We start from the raw sequence: 18,469 nt of genomic DNA on the forward strand, positions 1-18,469 counted from the left end.
TTAGTGTTCGTGTTCGTTTCTTCTTCTATTCAAAAGAAGATGTATTTATATCACGCTGCGCCTTGGTCCTTTCTTTCACCTAAAGACGATCGTGACAGGGGGAGGGCCTTGTAGGCATCCCGGAAGTTGGAGTAGCATTGGTCGAGTGTTTTAGCAGCATGAGTACTACAGTCAATGTGTTGATAGAACTTCGGTAGCGTTTTCCTCAAATTTGCTTTGTTAAAATTCTCAGCCACAATAAATGGGATATGTGGTTTCCAGTGTGCATAACGTCCAGTGAAGTTCTTTGAGGGCCGTCGTGGTATCGTCTTGAGGGGGTATATACATGGCTGTGACTATAACCGAAGAGAATTCTCTTTGGAGGTAATACAGTCGGGAATTTGATTGTGAGGTATTCTAGGTCTGTGCATGTCAGAGCAAAAACCATGCCATGAGGTTGAAGGAATTGTCCGTAGAGCTCCGAGACAGGAGTGTGTCGAGGCACAGATCTGGGGAAGGGTACCAAAACATTTCTGCAGCATTGAAGGTCCCCAAGAACACAATAGCCTCCATCATTCTTAAATGGGAGAAGTTTGGAACTACCAAGACTCTTCCTAGAGCTGGCCTCCCGGCCAAACTGAGCAATTGGGGGAGAAGGGCTTTGGTCAGGGAGGTGACCAAGAACCCAATGGTCACTCTGACAGAGCTCGAGAGTTCCTCTGTAGAAATGGGAGAACCTTCCTCAAGGACAACCATGCAGCACTCTACCAATCAGGCCTTTATGGGAGAGTAGCCAGGCGGAAGCCTCTCCTCAGTAAAAGGCACATGACAGCCCGCTTGGAGTTTTCCAAAAATGCACCAAAAGGACTCTCAGACCATGAGTAACAAGATTCTCTGGTCTGATGAAACCAAGATTGAACTCTTTGGCCTGAATACCAAGCGTCACGTCTGCAGGAAAGCTGGCACCATCCCTACGGTGAAGCATGGTGGTGGCAGCATCATGCTTTCGGGATATTTTTCAGGGGCAGGGACTGGGAGACTAGTCAGGATCGAGGGAGAGATCCTTGATGAAAACCTGTTCCAGAGCGTTCAGGACCTCCCACTAGAGCAAAGGATCAATGACAATAAGCACACAGCCAAGACAACGCAGAAGGGGCTTCAGGACAGGTCTCCGAATATCCTTGAGGGGCCTAGCCATAGCCCGGACTTGAACCCGATCGAACATCTCTGGAGAGACCTGAAAATAACTGTGCAGCGACGCTCCCATCCTACCTAACAGAGCTTGAGAGGATCTGCAGAGAAAATTGGGAGAAACTCCCCAAATACAGGTGTGCCAAGCTTGTAGCGTCATACCCAAGAAGACTCAAGGCTGTAATTGCTGCCAAAGGTGCTTCAACAAAGTACTGAGTAAAGGGTCTGAATACTTATGTAAATGTTATTTTTCAGTTTTAAATGTTGTATATATTTGCAAACATTTCTAAAAACTTTGTCATTATGGGTAGTGCTTAATTTGTAAATCGGGAGGTTCCGGAACACATAGTGGGCGAGGGGGGTCCAGTGGGCTCTGAGGTACCGAAACACATTGAGAAAAAAAAGTGTCAAACACAACGTGGCAGCGCAGCAGGCAGAGTAAACAGCCAAGTAGGCTACTGTCTATGGTGCTGAAACGGACAGCACTCTCCAAGGTGCTGATTAATTCAAAGCATTTTAGAGATCAATGCAGTATGCCCATATACTTGAGTATAGCTGCGGGGCTTACACAAGTCCGAATTTTTGATATTACACAAGTCTGAATTTCTTTCTATTATATTTAGATGACACTGCAGAACACCCGCCATATGCATATGCACACATACTCAGCTGTGGGGCTTACAATACCTGAATTTCATGTACTTTTCAAGACGTCAATGTAGCAGTAGAACAAATATCACAATATCGGAATATAACTTCAAAATAAAATAGATCAATGTAGGCTACAGTACACTACACATATGAGAATATATAGGCTTCCTGCCTATGTGATAATATGAAGCACATATTCAGATTACCATCACAGTACAGAATAAGCTTGTAAATAAATAAAAAATCCTACCTTAGTTTTCAAAACCTTCCACAACGACTCTCTCTATGTCAAGTCCATTTAACTCATGAGAGTCCATATCTTGCTCAAAGTCATGAGCGGGCCTGTGGCTGTGACATTTAGTCCACTTCTAAGGCTGTTCTGGAGACTCTGGCTGTCTATTTTTTCATTTTGAGTGTGAACTATAACCTGGGTGTCCTCTTTAGCCTTGTCTACAAGGCTTGCTGCCAGCAAATGCGCCATGGTTTGGGCATGTTCAAAAACCTTTTTTCTGAGAGCTCTTTGTTGTTGTTTTTTTATGTTTGAGGCATAGGATGTTAATTTACTGTACATCCCACCCACTCTTTTGCTAGTTGAATCCCTCCAGTCGTTTCTAGACCCAAGCTCCCTTCCTTTTTGCATGTTGTACAGCACAACTTTTAATTCTGTGTGACAAGCTAGGGGTTATACGTTTGCTCCTTCTTAACCTGTCAAGCCCCAGCGTTCCGCTAGCGGAACTCCTCCCACATTCCACTGAAAAGGCAGAGCGCGAAATTCTAAAAATATTTTTGGGAAATATTTAACTTTCACACATTAACAAGTCCAATACAGCAAATGAAAGATACACATCTTGTGAATCCAGTCAACATGTCCGATTTTTAAAATGTTTTACAGCGAAAACACCACGTATATTTATGTTAGCTCACCACCAAATACAAAAAAGCACAGACATTTCTTTCACAGCACAGGTAGCTTGCAGAAAACCAACCAAACTAACCAAGAACCAACCAAACTAACCAAGAAACAACTTCATCAGATGACAGTCTTATAACATGTTACACAATAAATCTATGTTTTGTTCGAAAAATTTGCATATTTGAGCTATAAATCAGTTTTACATTGCAGCTACCATCACAGCTACCGTCAACAATAGGACCGAAGCAGCCAGAGTAATTATAGAGACCAACGTGGAATACCTAAATACTCATCATAAAACATTTCTGAAAAATGCATGGTGTACAGCAAATGAAACACAAGCATCTTGTGAATCCAGCCAATATTTCAGATTTTTTAAGTGTTTTACAGCGAAAACACAATATAGCATTATATTAGCTTACCACAATAGCCAGAAACACAAGCCATTTACCAGCAGCAAAAGTTAGCGATCGTAACAAACCAGCAAAAGATATATAATTTTTGACTAACCTTGATAAGCTTCATCAGATGACAGTCCTATAACATCAGGTTATACATACACTTATGTTTTGTTTGAAAATGTGCTTATTTAGAGCTGAAATCAGTGGTTATACATTGTGCTAACGTAGCATCTTTTTCCCAGAATGTGGGGATATTTTTCTAAAACTCACCTATTCTGACCAAATAACTATTCATAAACATGACTAAAAAATACATGTTGTATAGGAAATGATAGATACACTAGTTCTTAATGCAATCGCCGTGTTAGAATTCTAAAAATAACTTCATTACGACATCCAGCTTATGTTATAGCGAGAGCGTGCCCAAAATCTGGGCGCTAACTACTAGTACACATGTTCGACAGATATATGAAATAGCATCATAAAATGGGTCCTACTTTTGATGATCTTCCATCAGAATGTTGTACAAGGGGTCCTTTGTCCAGAACAATCGTTGTTTGGATTTAGAATGTCCTCTTCTCCAGTCAATTAGCACGGAAAGCTAGCAAAGTGGCGCGAAGCTCTCCTTCCTGAACATACGCAGACAAAGCAACACGCCTAACGTCCCGAAAAAATTTCAATAATCTAATAAAACTATATTGAAAAAACATACTTTACGATGATATTGTCACATGTATCAAATAAAATCAAAGCCGGAGATATTAGTCGTCTATAACGACAGCTTTACAGAAGGCAATACCAGGTCACTTCTCGCGCGTTCCAGAAAACAGGAAATTGGGGTCACGTCATGCCAAGAGCTTTTATTCGACCTCAGATGATGTTATACACTCCATTTCTTCTCTCACTGCCTGTTGACATCTAGTGGAAGGCGTATGAAGTGCATGTATACTAATAAATATCAAGCACATTTATAGGCAGGCCCTAGAACAGAGCATCGATTTCAGATTTTCCACTTCCTGTCAGGAAGTTTGCTGCAAAATGAGTTCTGTTTTACTCACAGATATAATTCAAACGGTTTTAGAAACTAGAGAGTGTTTTCTATCCAATAGTAATAATAATATGCATATTGTACGAGCAAGAATAGAGTACGAGGCCGTTTAAATTGGGCACGATTTTCCCCCAAAGTGAAAATAGCGCCCTCTGTCCTCAACAGGTACTGTAAATTGCACCTGCTCCGAGCATCTTCGTTGGTGGATGCACTGCCCCCACCCACCCAGCTCCCTGTCTCCCTCTGAGTCTGACTCACTAGCAGGCCTACTAGCTAGTGGAGGTGCCGGTGGTGATGCTGAACTGGTGGGATTAGCATCGCCATCAGGAACAGTTTGCCCCTCACTCCTCTCCTCCGGCACTGACAGTTCTCTGGCTCATTCTGGGTTCGAGTCACCATCTTTCTCTGGATTTTTGAACTTGAAAAATTTCATCAAACTCGATTGCCTTTTCTTATCCATTTTTTATTTGTCTTTCCCACGATTCAAATTCAGTTGGGAGACAACTAGCCTAGGCTACGTAATGTGATTACATAGGGACCTCTTCTCTAGCTGAACACCACTACCAAGACCTGTGTCAAAATCAGTTACTTACCCCACCGGCTCTCCCCATAACCTCTATGTACAAATAAGAGAGCAGGTCTGGAATCAATGTGGCAGGATAGGATGATTACACAGAATTATCACTGTGCTTTTACATGATGGTCTTCCTGGGGGGCGGGAGAAATAACGAGGAGGCAACTTGATTTAATGCTGATCACTTTTATTAGAATGTCTACAGTGCGAACAGTGAAACAATTAATAAAGTATGCCGCGAGAGGTACCGGATTCGGGCAAATAGGTGCCGGAACAAACAAATTCAAATTTGAGAGGTTCCGGATCCTGTTCCTGCACGATCCAGCTCAAATTAAGCACTAATTATGGGGTATTGTGTGTAGAAAACAATTTAATACATTTTAGAATAAGGTTGTAACGGAACAAAATGTGGGAAAAGTCAAGGGGTCTGAATCCTTTCCAAAGGCACTGTATGCTATCATGTGAAAGGGAGGCTCTGTCTTTTCCCCTGTTGGCTGACCAAGCTTTCATTTAGAATAAAGAACAGTTATTTTGAGAGTCCAATGCATTCTAGAGCGTATTTAATTCCCCCTTTGTCTGTACTGGTGGCATAGAGCTAGCTTCTTATGAAGAGACTACAGAAGAAGTGCCCTGTTTGAGATTAGAGATCACTCAGGAAGTTCTGTGAACAATACAAAGTTACAGGCTCTTTTGTACAATAACACCAGGGAGATTACTTTTTACCTCGCCTATTCCCTTTTTCACCTCCCTCTACCCTGTTTGTGTATGGCTCAGTTGGTAGAGCAAGGCACATACAACACCAGGGTTCTCTGTTCAATTCCTGGGACCACCCATACAAAAAATAATTATGCACTTTGGATAAAAGTGTTTGCTAAATGGCATATACTGTATATTCCCTTTTTTCTCCCCAGTGTGTGCATGCCTATACTCTTGTGTGAGACACGCGGGGTAGGGGGGACGGGGAGGGGGAGTGGTCGGTTGAGGGCCTGTGTTGTGTTTGTCTCTGCTCGCTGTCTAGAGCTGAAGCTGTGCATCACTGTGTGTGACAGCCAGCCCTCTCCCTCTCTCCATCTCTATCTCTCTCTCTCCGTTGCTCCCTTTCTCCATCTCTCTCTCTCTTCTTCTTCCTACCCTCTCTCTCTCCCCCCCTCTCCCTCCTCTCCCTCTCCCTCTCCTGTCCATCGCTCCCTCTCCCTACCCCGTCCATCTCCATCTCTGTGTCTGGTGGTTAGGTGGGTCTCAGCGCTGCCTTTGTAGATGAGTACCACAGCCCCGCTGGAACAGCTAATACAGCAATACCCTCCCCTTGTCCTTGGAGCCTCAGCCCAGCCTAGCTTGGTCAGCACATTCTCCCTGACGGCGCACACTCCTGGGAACCTGAACCCGTTCCCCACCCCCACCTCGGCCAGCCAGCCAGAGTCGCTCGCTGCCAGGGGGATAACGGAGGAAATGGAGCATGGCACACATGCATACGTCCAGCAGCTACATACACATACTGTTCTGTAGGGGCACACACACCCACACACACACACACACACACACACACGCACACACACACACACACACGGGTTCTCACTCAAACAGAAAGTAAAAATGGCATTCAAGCAGACATGTCCACCCATACACATACACATTTGTATGCACAAAAACTTGGCAAACACAAGCCCACACAAACACACACCCATCAAGACTCTCACACACCTTACCTTGAAGCCACCACACAGTGTCATATCCTATCATATCTGTCCCGAGGGCTGTATTCAGTCACACTGAAATAAGGGCAGTAAAAAGGATTTATCAGTTCCATGTGTCTCCAGCAGACTGTACCTTATGACATACATGCCTGAAAAGCTACATCTATCCCCTTATAAAGTGTACACTATTTGTGCCCCCCCCCCCCCCTAATGTCCTGCTACGGTACTGTGTGTGTGTGTGTGTGTGTGTGTGTGTGTGTGTGTGTGTGTGTGTGTGTGTGTGTGTGTGTGTGTGTGTGTGTGTGTGTGTGTGTTAGAGGTCGACCGATTATGATTTTTCAATACCGATACCGATTATTGGAGGACCAAAAAAGCCGATGCCGATTTAAAAAAAAATATGTATTTGTAATAATGACAATTACAACAATACTGAATGAACACTTATTTTAACTTAATATAATACATCAATTAAATCAATTTAGCCTCAAATAAATTAATGAAACATGTTCAATTTGGTTTAAATAATGCAAAAACAAAGTGTTGAAGAAAGTAAAAGTGCAATATGTGCCGTGTAAAAAAGCTAACGTTTAAGTTCCTTGCTCAGAACATGAGAACATATGAAAGCTGGTGGTTCCTTTTAACATGAGTCTTCAATATTCCCAGGTAAGAAGTTTTAGGTTGTAGTTGTTATAGGAATTATAGGATTATTTCTCTCTATACGATTTGTATTTCATATACCTTTGACTATTGGATGTTCTTATAGGCACTTTAGTATTTCCAGTGTAACAGTATAGCTTCCGTCCCTCTCCTCGCTCCTACCAGGGCTCGAACCAGGAACACATCGACAACAGCCACCCTCGAAGCATCGTTACCCATGCAGAGCAAGGGGAATAACTACTCCAAGTGTCACGCCCTGACCTTAGAGATCCTTATTTATTCTCTATGTTTGGTTAGGTCAGGGTGTGACTCGGGTGGGAAAATCTATGTTTTCTATTTCTTTGTTGTTTTGCCGAGTGTGGTTCCCAATCAGAGGCAGCTGTCTATCGTTGTCTCTGATTGGGGATCATATATAAGTTGTCATTTTCCGTTTGGGTTTTGTGGGGTGTTGTTTTCTGTTTAGATTGTTTCCCTGACAGAATTGTGCGCTTTCGTTTTCTAATTTTGTCATTTTGTTTGAGTGTTTTTGTGAACATTAAATCATGAACACTTTCCACGCTGCGCTTTGGTCTCATTCCGACGACGAACGTTACACCAAGTCTCAGAGCAAGTGACGTTTGAAACGCTATTAGCGCGCACCCCGCTAACTAGCTATTTCACATCGGTTACACCAGCCTAATCTCGGGAGTTGATAGGCTTGAAGTCCTAAACAGCGCAATGCTTGAAGCGCAGTGACGAGCTGCTGGCAAAACGCACGAAAGTGCTGTTTGAATGAATGCTTACGAGCCTGCTGGTGCCTACCATCGCTCAGTCAGACTGCTCTATCAAATCATAGACTTAATTATAACATAATAACACACAGAAATATGAGCCTTAGGTCATTAATATGGTCGAATCCGGAAACTATCATCTCGAAAACAAAACGTTTATTCTTTCAGTGAAATACGGAACCATTCCGTATTTTATCTAACGGGTGGCATCCATAAGTCTAAATATTCCTGTTACATTGCACAACCTTCAATGTTATGTCATAATTACGTACAATTCTGGCAAATTAGTTCACAACGAGCCAGGCGGCCCAAACTGTTGCATATACCCTGACTCTGCGTGCAATGAACGCAAGAGAAGTGACACAATTTCACCTGGTTAATATTGCCTGCTAACGTGGATTTCTTTTAGCTATATATGCAGGTTTAAAAATATATACTTCTGTGTATTGATTTTAAGAAAGGCATTGATGTTTATGGTTAGGTACAGTCATGCAACGATTGTGCTTTTTTCGCAAATGCGCTTTTATTAAATTATCCCCCGTTTGGCGAAGTTGGCTGTCTTTGTTAGGAAGAAATAGTCTTCACACAGTTTGCAATGAGCTAGGCGGCCCAAACTGCTGCATACACCCTGACTCTGTTGCAAGAGAAGTGACACCATTTTTCCTAGTTAAAAGAAATGCATGTTAGCAGGCAATATTAACTAAATATGCAGGTTTAAATATACAGTATGTACTTGTGTATTGATTTTAAGAAAGGCATTGATGTTTATGGTTAGGTACACGTTGGAGCAACGACAGTCCTGATTCGCGAATGCCACTGCATCGATTATATGCAACGCAAGATAAACTAGTAATATCATCAACCATGTGTAGTTAACTAGTGATTATGATTGATTGATTGATTGATTGTTTTTTATAAGATAAGTTTAATGCTAGCTACCAACTTACCTTGGCTTCTTACTGCATTCGCGTAACAGGCAGGCTCCTCGTGGAGTGCAATGTAATCAGGTGGTTAGAGCGTTGGACTAGTTAACCGTAAGGTTGCAAGATTGAATCCCCGAGCTGACATGGTCAAAATCTGTCGTTCTGCCCCTGAACAAGGCAGTTAACCCACGTTCCTAGGTCGTCATTGAAAATAAGAATGTGTTCTTAACTGACTTGCCTAGTTAAATAAAGGTGTAAAAAAAAAAAATCTGAAATACCGATTTCCGGTTGTTATGAAAAGTTGAAATCAGCACTAATTAATCGGCCATTCCGATTAATCGATCGACCTCTAGTGTGTGTGTGTGTGTGTGTGTGTTTTAAAGGCTTGCACATCTCTGTTACTCCATAGTACCCCCAGATTAACATGTATAACCAAGATGCACAAGGCCCTTTCAAGTGCAGCTTATACCCACATGACTTCAGCTTTCACAGTCATACTATACATGTCTATAGGGACTAGGGCAGGGATATATACGCTAGGTATGTGTGGAGCTACAACAGAACAATGCCCTTTCAACTGCAGCTTACTCATATGACTTCAGCTTGCACGGTCATACGTGTCCACTGCAAGGGGGTATACTGTATAACACTAGGTAGGTCTATATAATATTAACATCCCAGTGGTATAATATAACCCTCCACGGCTCTGAGCGGTAAAGTAGTTCCCTCCTGAGAACTGGATGGTGGAGGGAGACGGGGGCATCGGTGGGAAGGATTTTGGCTAAGCTATAAAAGTGGCCTGCTGGCGTATTACTATGTAAAGCAAACAGGCCTGCAGCTCTTTAATAGCCGACACTTTGGTCTGTCCCCTGGGCTGGGACACTACCGCCTGCCTGTCTGAATACTGCCTACTGCCTACAGTACCTAGCTCTGTGTGTGTGTGTGTGTGTGTGTGTGTGTGTGTGTGTGTGTGTGTGTGTGTGTGTGTGTGTGTGTGTGTGTGTGTGTGTGTGTGTGTGTGTGTGTCAGCTGCACTGAAGCCTGGGATCACAGTCAGTCTGCTGCTACATTAGATTTGACCAAGGGGAGTCAAGTGTACTAAAGTAGCTAACATTGTTAATAAATGATTACTTATTTATGGAAGAACAATGAGGTCCACACTGGGATGCTTTGGTTATGCACACAGGGAACGTTGGGTATTTGTCTGGACAAGACAGAAATAGATATCATAAATATATTTATGGATGGATATATTCTTTTTTTAAATATTTTTCTCACTTGTACTTCATTTTTTATAACAATTTGTTGTTAATCTCATATGGATACCAATTACATTTTGTCTAAGTTCTCTCAACCCTTGACTTTCCAATATATTGTGTTGCATCAGAGACAATTGTATCTGTTACTGATGAGACATAAGTATCTCAATGTACTTGAGCCATTTGACAGAGATACCATTACGTCTGAATGAGTGTTTGGAGTGGACAGTCCTGTATTGTCTCCCAGTCTCCTCTAACAGCTCTGATTACTGTCTTGGACATACTCACACACACGAACACACACACACAAACACGAACACCCACACACAAACTAGCACACACACAAACACACACAGTCCCCTATCTCCTAGGTGGTCATTTCCACATCAGCAGTGTTGACTTCTGTGTTTGTCTGTGTCTGTATCTGTGATGGATGTGTGACTGGTTCAAGGGAGGAGCAAGGCTACCATGGTCCATCTCAAATGGCACCCTATTCCCTATGTAGTGCACTAAATTTTACCAAATTTAAAATAAAATGAAAGTAGTGCACTGGCTACCAGACTAGGAGCTGCGGTGCATTTGGAAAGTATTCAGACCCCTTGACTTTTTCCAAATTTTGTTATATTACAGCCTTATTCTAACATGGATTAAATAAATAAAAATCCTCATCAATCTACACACAATACTCCATAATGACAAAGGGAAAACAGGTTTTTAGACATTTTTGCTAATTTATTATAAACAGAAATACCTTATTTACGTAAGTATTCAGACCCTTTGCTATGAGACTCGAAATGGAGCTCAGGTGCATCATGTTTCCATTGATCATCCTTGAGATGTTTCTACAACTTGATTGGAGTACACCTGTGGTAAATTCAATTGATTGGACATGCACATGACAGCCTGCTTGGAGTTTGCCAAAAGGCACCTAAAGGACTCTCAGACCATGAGAAACAAGATTCTCTGGTCTGATAACACCAAAATTGAACTCTTTGGCCTGAATGCCAAGTGTCATGTCTGGAGGAAACCTGGTACCATCCCTACGGTGAAGCATGGTGGTGGCAGCATGTTTTTCAGCATCATGGACTGGGAGACTAGTCAGGATCGATGGAAAGATGAATGGAGCAAAGTACAGCAAGATCCTTGATGAAAACCTGCTCCAGAGCGCTCGGGACCTCAGACTGGGGTTAAGGTTCACCAACGACCCTAAGCACACAGCCAAGACAACGCAGGAATATCCTTGAGGAAAAAGTGGAAAAGTCAAGGGGTCTGAATACTTTCTGAATTCACTGTATGTCGACAGAGGGGGAGGGGATGTATGGCAGCTTCCTGAATCAGTCAGGAATATTAATTTCCCTTGAGAAGGTTATCGGTGTGAGAGGGGAATCGGTGTGAGAGGGGAATCGGTGTGAGAGGGGAATCGGTGTGAGAGGGGAATCGGTGTGAGAGGGGAATCGTGTGAGAGGGGAATCGTGTGAGAGGGGAATCGTGTGAGAGGGGAATCGTGTGAGAGGGGAATCGGTGTGAGAGGGGAATTGGTGTGAGAGGAATCATGTGAGAGGGGAATTAGTGTGAGAAGGGAATCGGTGTGAGAGCAATCATGTGAGAGGGGAATTAGTGTGAGAGGGGAATTGGTGTGAGAGGGGAATCGTGTGAGAGGGGAATCGGTGTGAGAAGGGAATCAGTGTCTATTGGTGGTTTTCTGTGAGTTTACACCCAGAATAAATACAGTGAAGGAGGGACAGAGGGAAGGGAAAGGGAAAGGGCAGAAGGGACAGAGTGGAGTCGGGTGCCTTCGCTGGTTTGAATGAAAAAATGGGTTGTGGTTTGTTTCCATGGCCTTTGGAACATGTGATTGTGAACGAAACACCAGAAGTTTTTAACTCTTTCTATGTTTTTGCTTTTCCCTGTGTGCCTGCGGGCTGGCGTGTGTGTGTGTGTGTGTGTGTGTGTGTGTGTGTGTGTGTGTGTGTGTGTGTGTGTGTGTGTGTGTGTGTGTGTGTGTGTGTGTGTGTGTGTGTGTGTGTGTGTGTGTGTGTGTGTGTGTGTGTGCATGTGCGTACCTGTGCAGGTGACTCCCAGGGGACGTGTGGGGACCCAGGCACCCCATCACAGGGCAGCAGGGAGGAGAGTGACTTCAGGATCCGCAGTAAAGTCCAGTTCAGATGCTCTGAGGGTTATGAGCTGATTGGTTCTGCTGAGAGGATGTGCTTTCCCAACGGCACCTGGTCTGGAACACAGCCCTTCTGCAAACGTGAGACAACACACACACACCTATTACACACACACACACACACACTTTCCATCCCCCCCAACCTCTAAGGTCCTTTGAGTCCAACATGTGGTTGTACCATTCCATTTCCAGCCAACGTATCTCTGAGAGCTAGAAAACCCAGCAACACACTGTGCTGTGCTTTATCACCCACTCCCCAGCCTCTTCCACTTCCAGCCACCTTCGGCTGTGCACCTCCAGCCTAGAGCTAATTGAATGTGGCAGTGTAGCGGTCTGTGTCCCACGACATCTCAACACCACAACAGCACTATAGCCTGCTGGAGCCACCTCTCGCTGCAGGAGCTCCTAGAGCTACCATCACATTACACCCTGAATAAGATGAGATGGGACAAGCCATCACAACAGGAGCACAGAGGAACATTACCTCCCTCCTTGTTTGCTGAGGGAAGCATGTAGCTAGTCAACTGTCCACTCTGCTCTGCTCCCTAAACCTCATCTGCATCCCAAATAGCACCCTGCTCCCTATGTGGTGCACAACCCACAGGAATCCAGTCAAAAGAAGTGCACTATTTAGGTAATAGGGGTTCCATTTGGGACAACTCTCCACACCGCTTTACAACACCCTGCTTCCCAGCACCAAACCAGTACTAATGGTGTGGTTTTCTCTTCCCCTTTTCCTCTCTTCCTCTGCTCCCTCCGACCTCCCACTGTGTGAAAACACTGCTTTAGAAACACCCCTCCGTTGCGCAGGAATCATTTCTGAAAGGTGGGAATTGGCAACAGGGAGCTTAGACTGAGATTTAATTGAAGAGGTGTACTCAAACGTGTCTCTACTTACCGAACGACTGAGAAACGTTGCAGTCAGGCACCCAGAGACAAATGGCCCAGGTGTCAGACACCCAGGGACAATTGCCCAGGTGTCAGCCAGGCACCCAGAGACAACCCCAAATGCTTTGTGTGTCTCTCTCTCTGTCTGCAGAGGAGAACACGCCTTCCTCCTCAGGCTCCTCTGAACCACCATATTCATCTCCTCTCCAACGTGACAGGATAGCGTTAGTGTCATCTCGAAACGACGGCTTGTCCTCCATGTTCCCTCTGAGCCACTACAGCTCTGCAGTTAAATAGATTTACAGATTGTTAACTTCTCAGCCCCTGAAGGCCCTGCCAGCCAGTTCCTCCACAAGGCTGACTGGGTACCTCTCTCTTTCTCCATTGCACGCTCTCTCTTTCTCGCTCCCTTTTCTCTTTCTCTATCTGAATCTAGCTTTCTTGTTCTCTCGCTCTCTCTCTCGCGCGTGCTTTCTCTCTCATTCTCTCTCTATTTCTATCTCTTTCTCTGCCTCTCTCTTGCTCTCTCTCTCTCTCATTGTCTCTCATTTTTCTCTCTCAGCCCTTCTCAACTTGTATCTATACTTATTCCATTTGAAATCCATCATGGAGTCTGTTATACGTCCCTTTCTCTGTGAAAGACTGATATTTCACATTTCACTCAGCCCAACCCACCCTCAATGCCACCCTTATTCCCTCAATAGTAGTGCACAACCCCTAACTCATGACTTAATGATGTTTCTTTGACAGTGGCAATGTGGATTTATTTTATATTCTCACTAAGTACCTCACATATGGAAACATGGTCAAATGTTTCAGGGACACAATCATGGTAAATTGCTTGTTGATTTCCCTAAGCCTCCTTCCATAGCTCTTGAAATCCCACTCTGGACATTGCATAAGTCATATCCACGAGGATCCCTCCAACAATGGCTACCCTACCATTCCACTCTTATCTAGATGCTAGTCGTTTCTCTCAACTCGTTTGTAAACAGCTTTCAAGTACGTATTTCCAGGAAAATGACTGTTATTTGGTTAGACCGAGTGGATGCTATGGGGTTTGAATGCCGGAGTAGGGAAAGGGGCAGTGATTATTTCATGGCAGGAACAAATACTGTACTTAGTATTGACACACAGTATCAGTCCATATGAATTCAAACTTTATTTAAAGTGCATTTAAATCACCAAAAACATTTTGCAGTCTTTATCAGAGATGATTCCATACCGTAGATGCTCAAATCTAACCAATATACAGTATATATTGTAATATATGTACAGTGCACAATATGATGGAACAACTTCATATGTATTTTGAATTATCACATAAATCCAATCATTCAATCGAACTCTATCTGCATCTCTCTCTCCAGCGGTGCAGTGTGGGAACCCAGGGAGCCCCAGTAACGGCCGTGTGTACAGGCTGGACGGCACTACCTACTCTCACTCGGTCACCTACTCCTGTATGGACGGCTACCTGCTGACCGGCTCCACCACCCGCCAGTGTCTGGCCAATGCCACTTGGTCTGGCACTGCCCCCAACTGCACCAGTAAGTCCTCATAAACCCACCTCACTGCCCCCAACTGCGCCAGTAAGTCCTCATAAACCCACCTCACTGCCCCCGAATGCACCAATAAGTCCTCATAAACCCACCTCACTGCTCCCAGCTGCACCAATAAGTCCTCATAAATCCACCTCATAAACCCACCTCACTGCCCCCCAACTGCACCAAAAAGTCCTCATAAATCCACCTCATAAACCCACCTCACTGCCCCCCAACTGCACCAATAAGTCCTCATAAACCCACCTCACTGCCCCCAACTGCACCAGTAAGTCCTCATAAACCCACCTCACTGCCCCCAACTGCACCAATAAGTTCTCATAAACCCACCTCACTGCCCCCAGCTGCACCAATAAGTCCTCATAAACCCACCTCACTGCCCCCAGCTGCACCAATAAGTCCTCATAAATCCACCTCATAAACCCACCTCACTGCCCCCAACTGCACCAATACGTCCCCATAAATCCACCACATAAACCCACCTCACTGCCCCCCAACTGCACCAATAAGTCCTCATAAACCCACCTCACTGCCCCCAACTGCACCAATAAGTCCTCATAAACCCACCTCACTGCTCCCAGCTGCACCAATAAGTCCTCATAAACCCACCTCACTGCTCCCAGCTGCACCAATAAGTCCTCATAAACCCACCTCACTGCCCCCAACTGCACCAATAAGTCCTCATAAACCCACCTCACAAACCCACCTCACTGCCCCCAGCTGCACCAATAAGTCCTCATAAACCCACCTCATAAACCCACCTCACTGCCCCCAACTGCACCAATAAGTCCTCATAAACCCACCTCACTGCCCCCAACTGCACCAATAAGTCCTCATAAATCCACCTCATAAACCCACCTCACTGCCCCCAGCTGCACCAATAAGTCCTCATAAACCCACCTCATAAACCCACCTCACTGCCCCCAACTGCACCAATAAGTCCTCATAAACCCACCTCACTGCTCCCAGCTGCACCAATAAGTCCTCATAAACCCACCTCACTGCCCCCAACTGCACCAGTAAGTCCTCATAAACCCACCTCACTGCCCCCAACACCAGTAAGTCCTCATAAACCCACCTCACTGCCCCCAACTGCACCAGTAAGTCCTCATAAACCCACCTCACTGCCCCCAACTGCACCAGTAAGTCCTCATAAATCCACCTCACTGCCCCCAACGGCACCAGATCTGGGACTTGATCCTGCACCAGTCCATGTCATCTTATTCATTATGGTCTGAAAGGCCTGAGACGTTTTAGGACTAAGGGGACTGGACTTTTTTTTTGTAACACACATTTTGAAAAAGCTTAACTTACCCGTTAAGCTTATTAACAGGGCTGTGTGAAAAATCCTACTGATAACGCCACAATCATTTTTGGGAGATTTCAATACATATAGACAGTAGATATGACTCAGCTAAATGTACACAGATGTATTTCTATGTTCGATTGTGATCTTTCATTTTCATATATTTTTCTCATCAATTACCTATTTTGATCAGGTCCCATCATAGATAGAGCATAGGGTAAATTAATGGACTGAGGCTTAAGACAACGTTGCATCCCAAATTGCACCCTGTGCACTACACTACTGGTCAAATGTAGTGCAATATATAGGGGAAAGGGTGTCATTTGGAATGCAACCCAAAATCTTGCATCCTCTCCTCATGACATTTCAACATGCTGCTCCTCTCATCTAGGAAGGGTGGGCTGGTTTTAATTGTCCAGGCGGCTGAGTCTGAGAAAGGGATCGAAGTGAGGAAGCTCTTTAAGGTAGCCTGCGGGTTAGGGATTGAGACAGAACGAGGAGGAGTCACACACACAGTGACTTGTGGGTTGAGAGAGAGGAAAGGTCAGAAGAGCCCTGTGCCCCTGCTCCAGCAAGATAAGGAAATCAATCCCTCTGTGCCTCTGTTACCTGGTGTACATTACCATACCCTCCTCAGCTCTTCCCTCTTCTTCAGATCCTCCTCAGTCGAATAGACAACACCAGGGAGTCGATGTGATTTAAATCCAGGCCCAGGGGCGAGACAGAGAGAGATAGACAGAGAGAGAGGGAGAAAATGAGAGCGATAGAGAGAGAGAAAGACAGAGACAGAGATAGAGAGGGAGAAAGACAGAGAAAGAGAGAGAGGAAGAAGGAGAAAAAGAGGAGAGTGTGAGAGAGACTTACTCCACTTCAGGTAGATACTTCCTCTCTACCTCTCCTGGTAGAGAGGTTCAGATTCAGTTCATTCAGAAATGGATGACTAGATCTATGAACTACTGCCTGTCTGTCTGTCTCCATATCACCACTAGACATATAGACCATACTGGTTCCTCCAGGCCAGGTTCATTGCCTTTCATCGTATGCCATTTAGTGACCATATTTTTTTTACCGGGCCTGTTTTTATCTTTACATCGCTCTCTTTCCATAGAGACCTTGGTTTACGTCCCAAAATTGCAACCTATTCCCTATAGTCATAGGGCTTTGATCAAAAGTATTGCGCTATATAGTGAATAGGGTGCTATTTGGGGCAGCATCCCTTACCTGTGGCATGTTAAAGTAGGAATGATTGATGCGTCTTTACATGTGTTTATTGAGCAGGCTGAGAAGGAAGATGCATGGTTGCTATCCGGGGGTGGAGTCATATTAGCATTTTGGTCGAGCCATTGTTCACGCCATCAAGACAGTTTTACAAGCTAACGCCTCCGATGATTGATTCTGATGCATCATTCACACGTTTTTCCACAAAAGACACAGAATGTTTGGAGAACTGTGATTCCGGAATTGATACATAAATCAATAGGGGGAAACTTTTTTTCCAAAATGAAAAAATAAATATGGAAAGTACTTTTGGGGTTTGTTGTCAGCCACGGGGATTACAGAAGTACTAATGTGTTGATTTACCTTTTCATCTGAATTCCCAGGTAGACTCTGTAAACATGCAGAGTTCTATTTTCTGCTCTCTGCTTTCCTCCCTATACCGCCCCTGTTTGTTCATCCATAGAACAGAAGGGAGGGATAGTTGTAAAAGATCGACAGAATTGATTATGGAAGTTAAACCCAGGAGACCCCTGTATGAGAACACAGCTTCCCCTGCTTACAGCTATTGATTTTCTCCTGTGATAGTGAGATCTATCATTGTGAATAAAAGAGGCGAGGTGGTATCTCCTCAGTGGAGATATCTGTTGCTGGCTGCATAAATGGGTAGTTTCAGATGATTTGTGGATTAGGTTTCCCGCCGATTGTTGTCACAGCCCGATTCATATCTCACACCGGACCAACAATGGGGCCTAAATCACACTTCAACCGCCGTCATAGATATCACCATCTATAGCACAAAAGAGCCAAAAAACATAATGGTTTGTTACAGAGTAGTGTCTTACTGGGTATGTATCTTCTTTGTTATGTGCTTGTTTGCTGCAACCAAGTACTCTGTGTCACTCGTTAGTTTTTTTCTCTTTTTCTTTCTCTTTTTCTTTCTTTCTTTCTTTCCATCACAGTGATAAATTGTGGTGACCCTGGTGTTCCAGCCAATGGGATGAGGTATGGAGAGGACTTTGCTATTGGTCAGAACATCACCTTCCTGTGTGCGCCAGGATACATCATGGAGGCTGATTGCTCACCCATGCGCACCTGCACCTCCAATGGTACCTGGAGTGGCATCATGGCATCCTGCAAAGGTGAGGCCTAGCAACACATGTGTAGCATGATGTACTTCATTACCCATAATGCTCTGTGGAACATGTCTTAATAACATTCTGGCATCATGACATCCTTCAAAGACAGGGCCCATCAACACTCAGGCT

At 44.3% G+C, this 18,469-nt stretch overlaps 1 protein-coding gene across 1 annotated transcript in view; it reads left to right on the forward strand.

Annotated features, from left to right (window-relative positions):
* LOC120027058 (CUB and sushi domain-containing protein 3-like) overlaps nt 1-18,469 on the forward strand; it is a 704,521-nt gene that overhangs the window by 640,770 nt on the left and 45,282 nt on the right. Inside the window, exons 57-59 of the mRNA XM_038971903.1 lie at nt 12,132-12,314; nt 14,492-14,668; nt 18,164-18,343. Of these exons, the coding sequence (XP_038827831.1) occupies nt 12,132-12,314; nt 14,492-14,668; nt 18,164-18,343 (540 nt within the window). The remainder of the gene's footprint in view (nt 1-12,131; nt 12,315-14,491; nt 14,669-18,163; nt 18,344-18,469) is intronic.

The sequence above is a fragment of the Salvelinus namaycush genome, chromosome 32 (genome assembly GCF_016432855.1).
Source record: "Salvelinus namaycush isolate Seneca chromosome 32, SaNama_1.0, whole genome shotgun sequence".
Taxonomy (NCBI): Eukaryota; Metazoa; Chordata; class Actinopteri; order Salmoniformes; family Salmonidae; genus Salvelinus; species Salvelinus namaycush.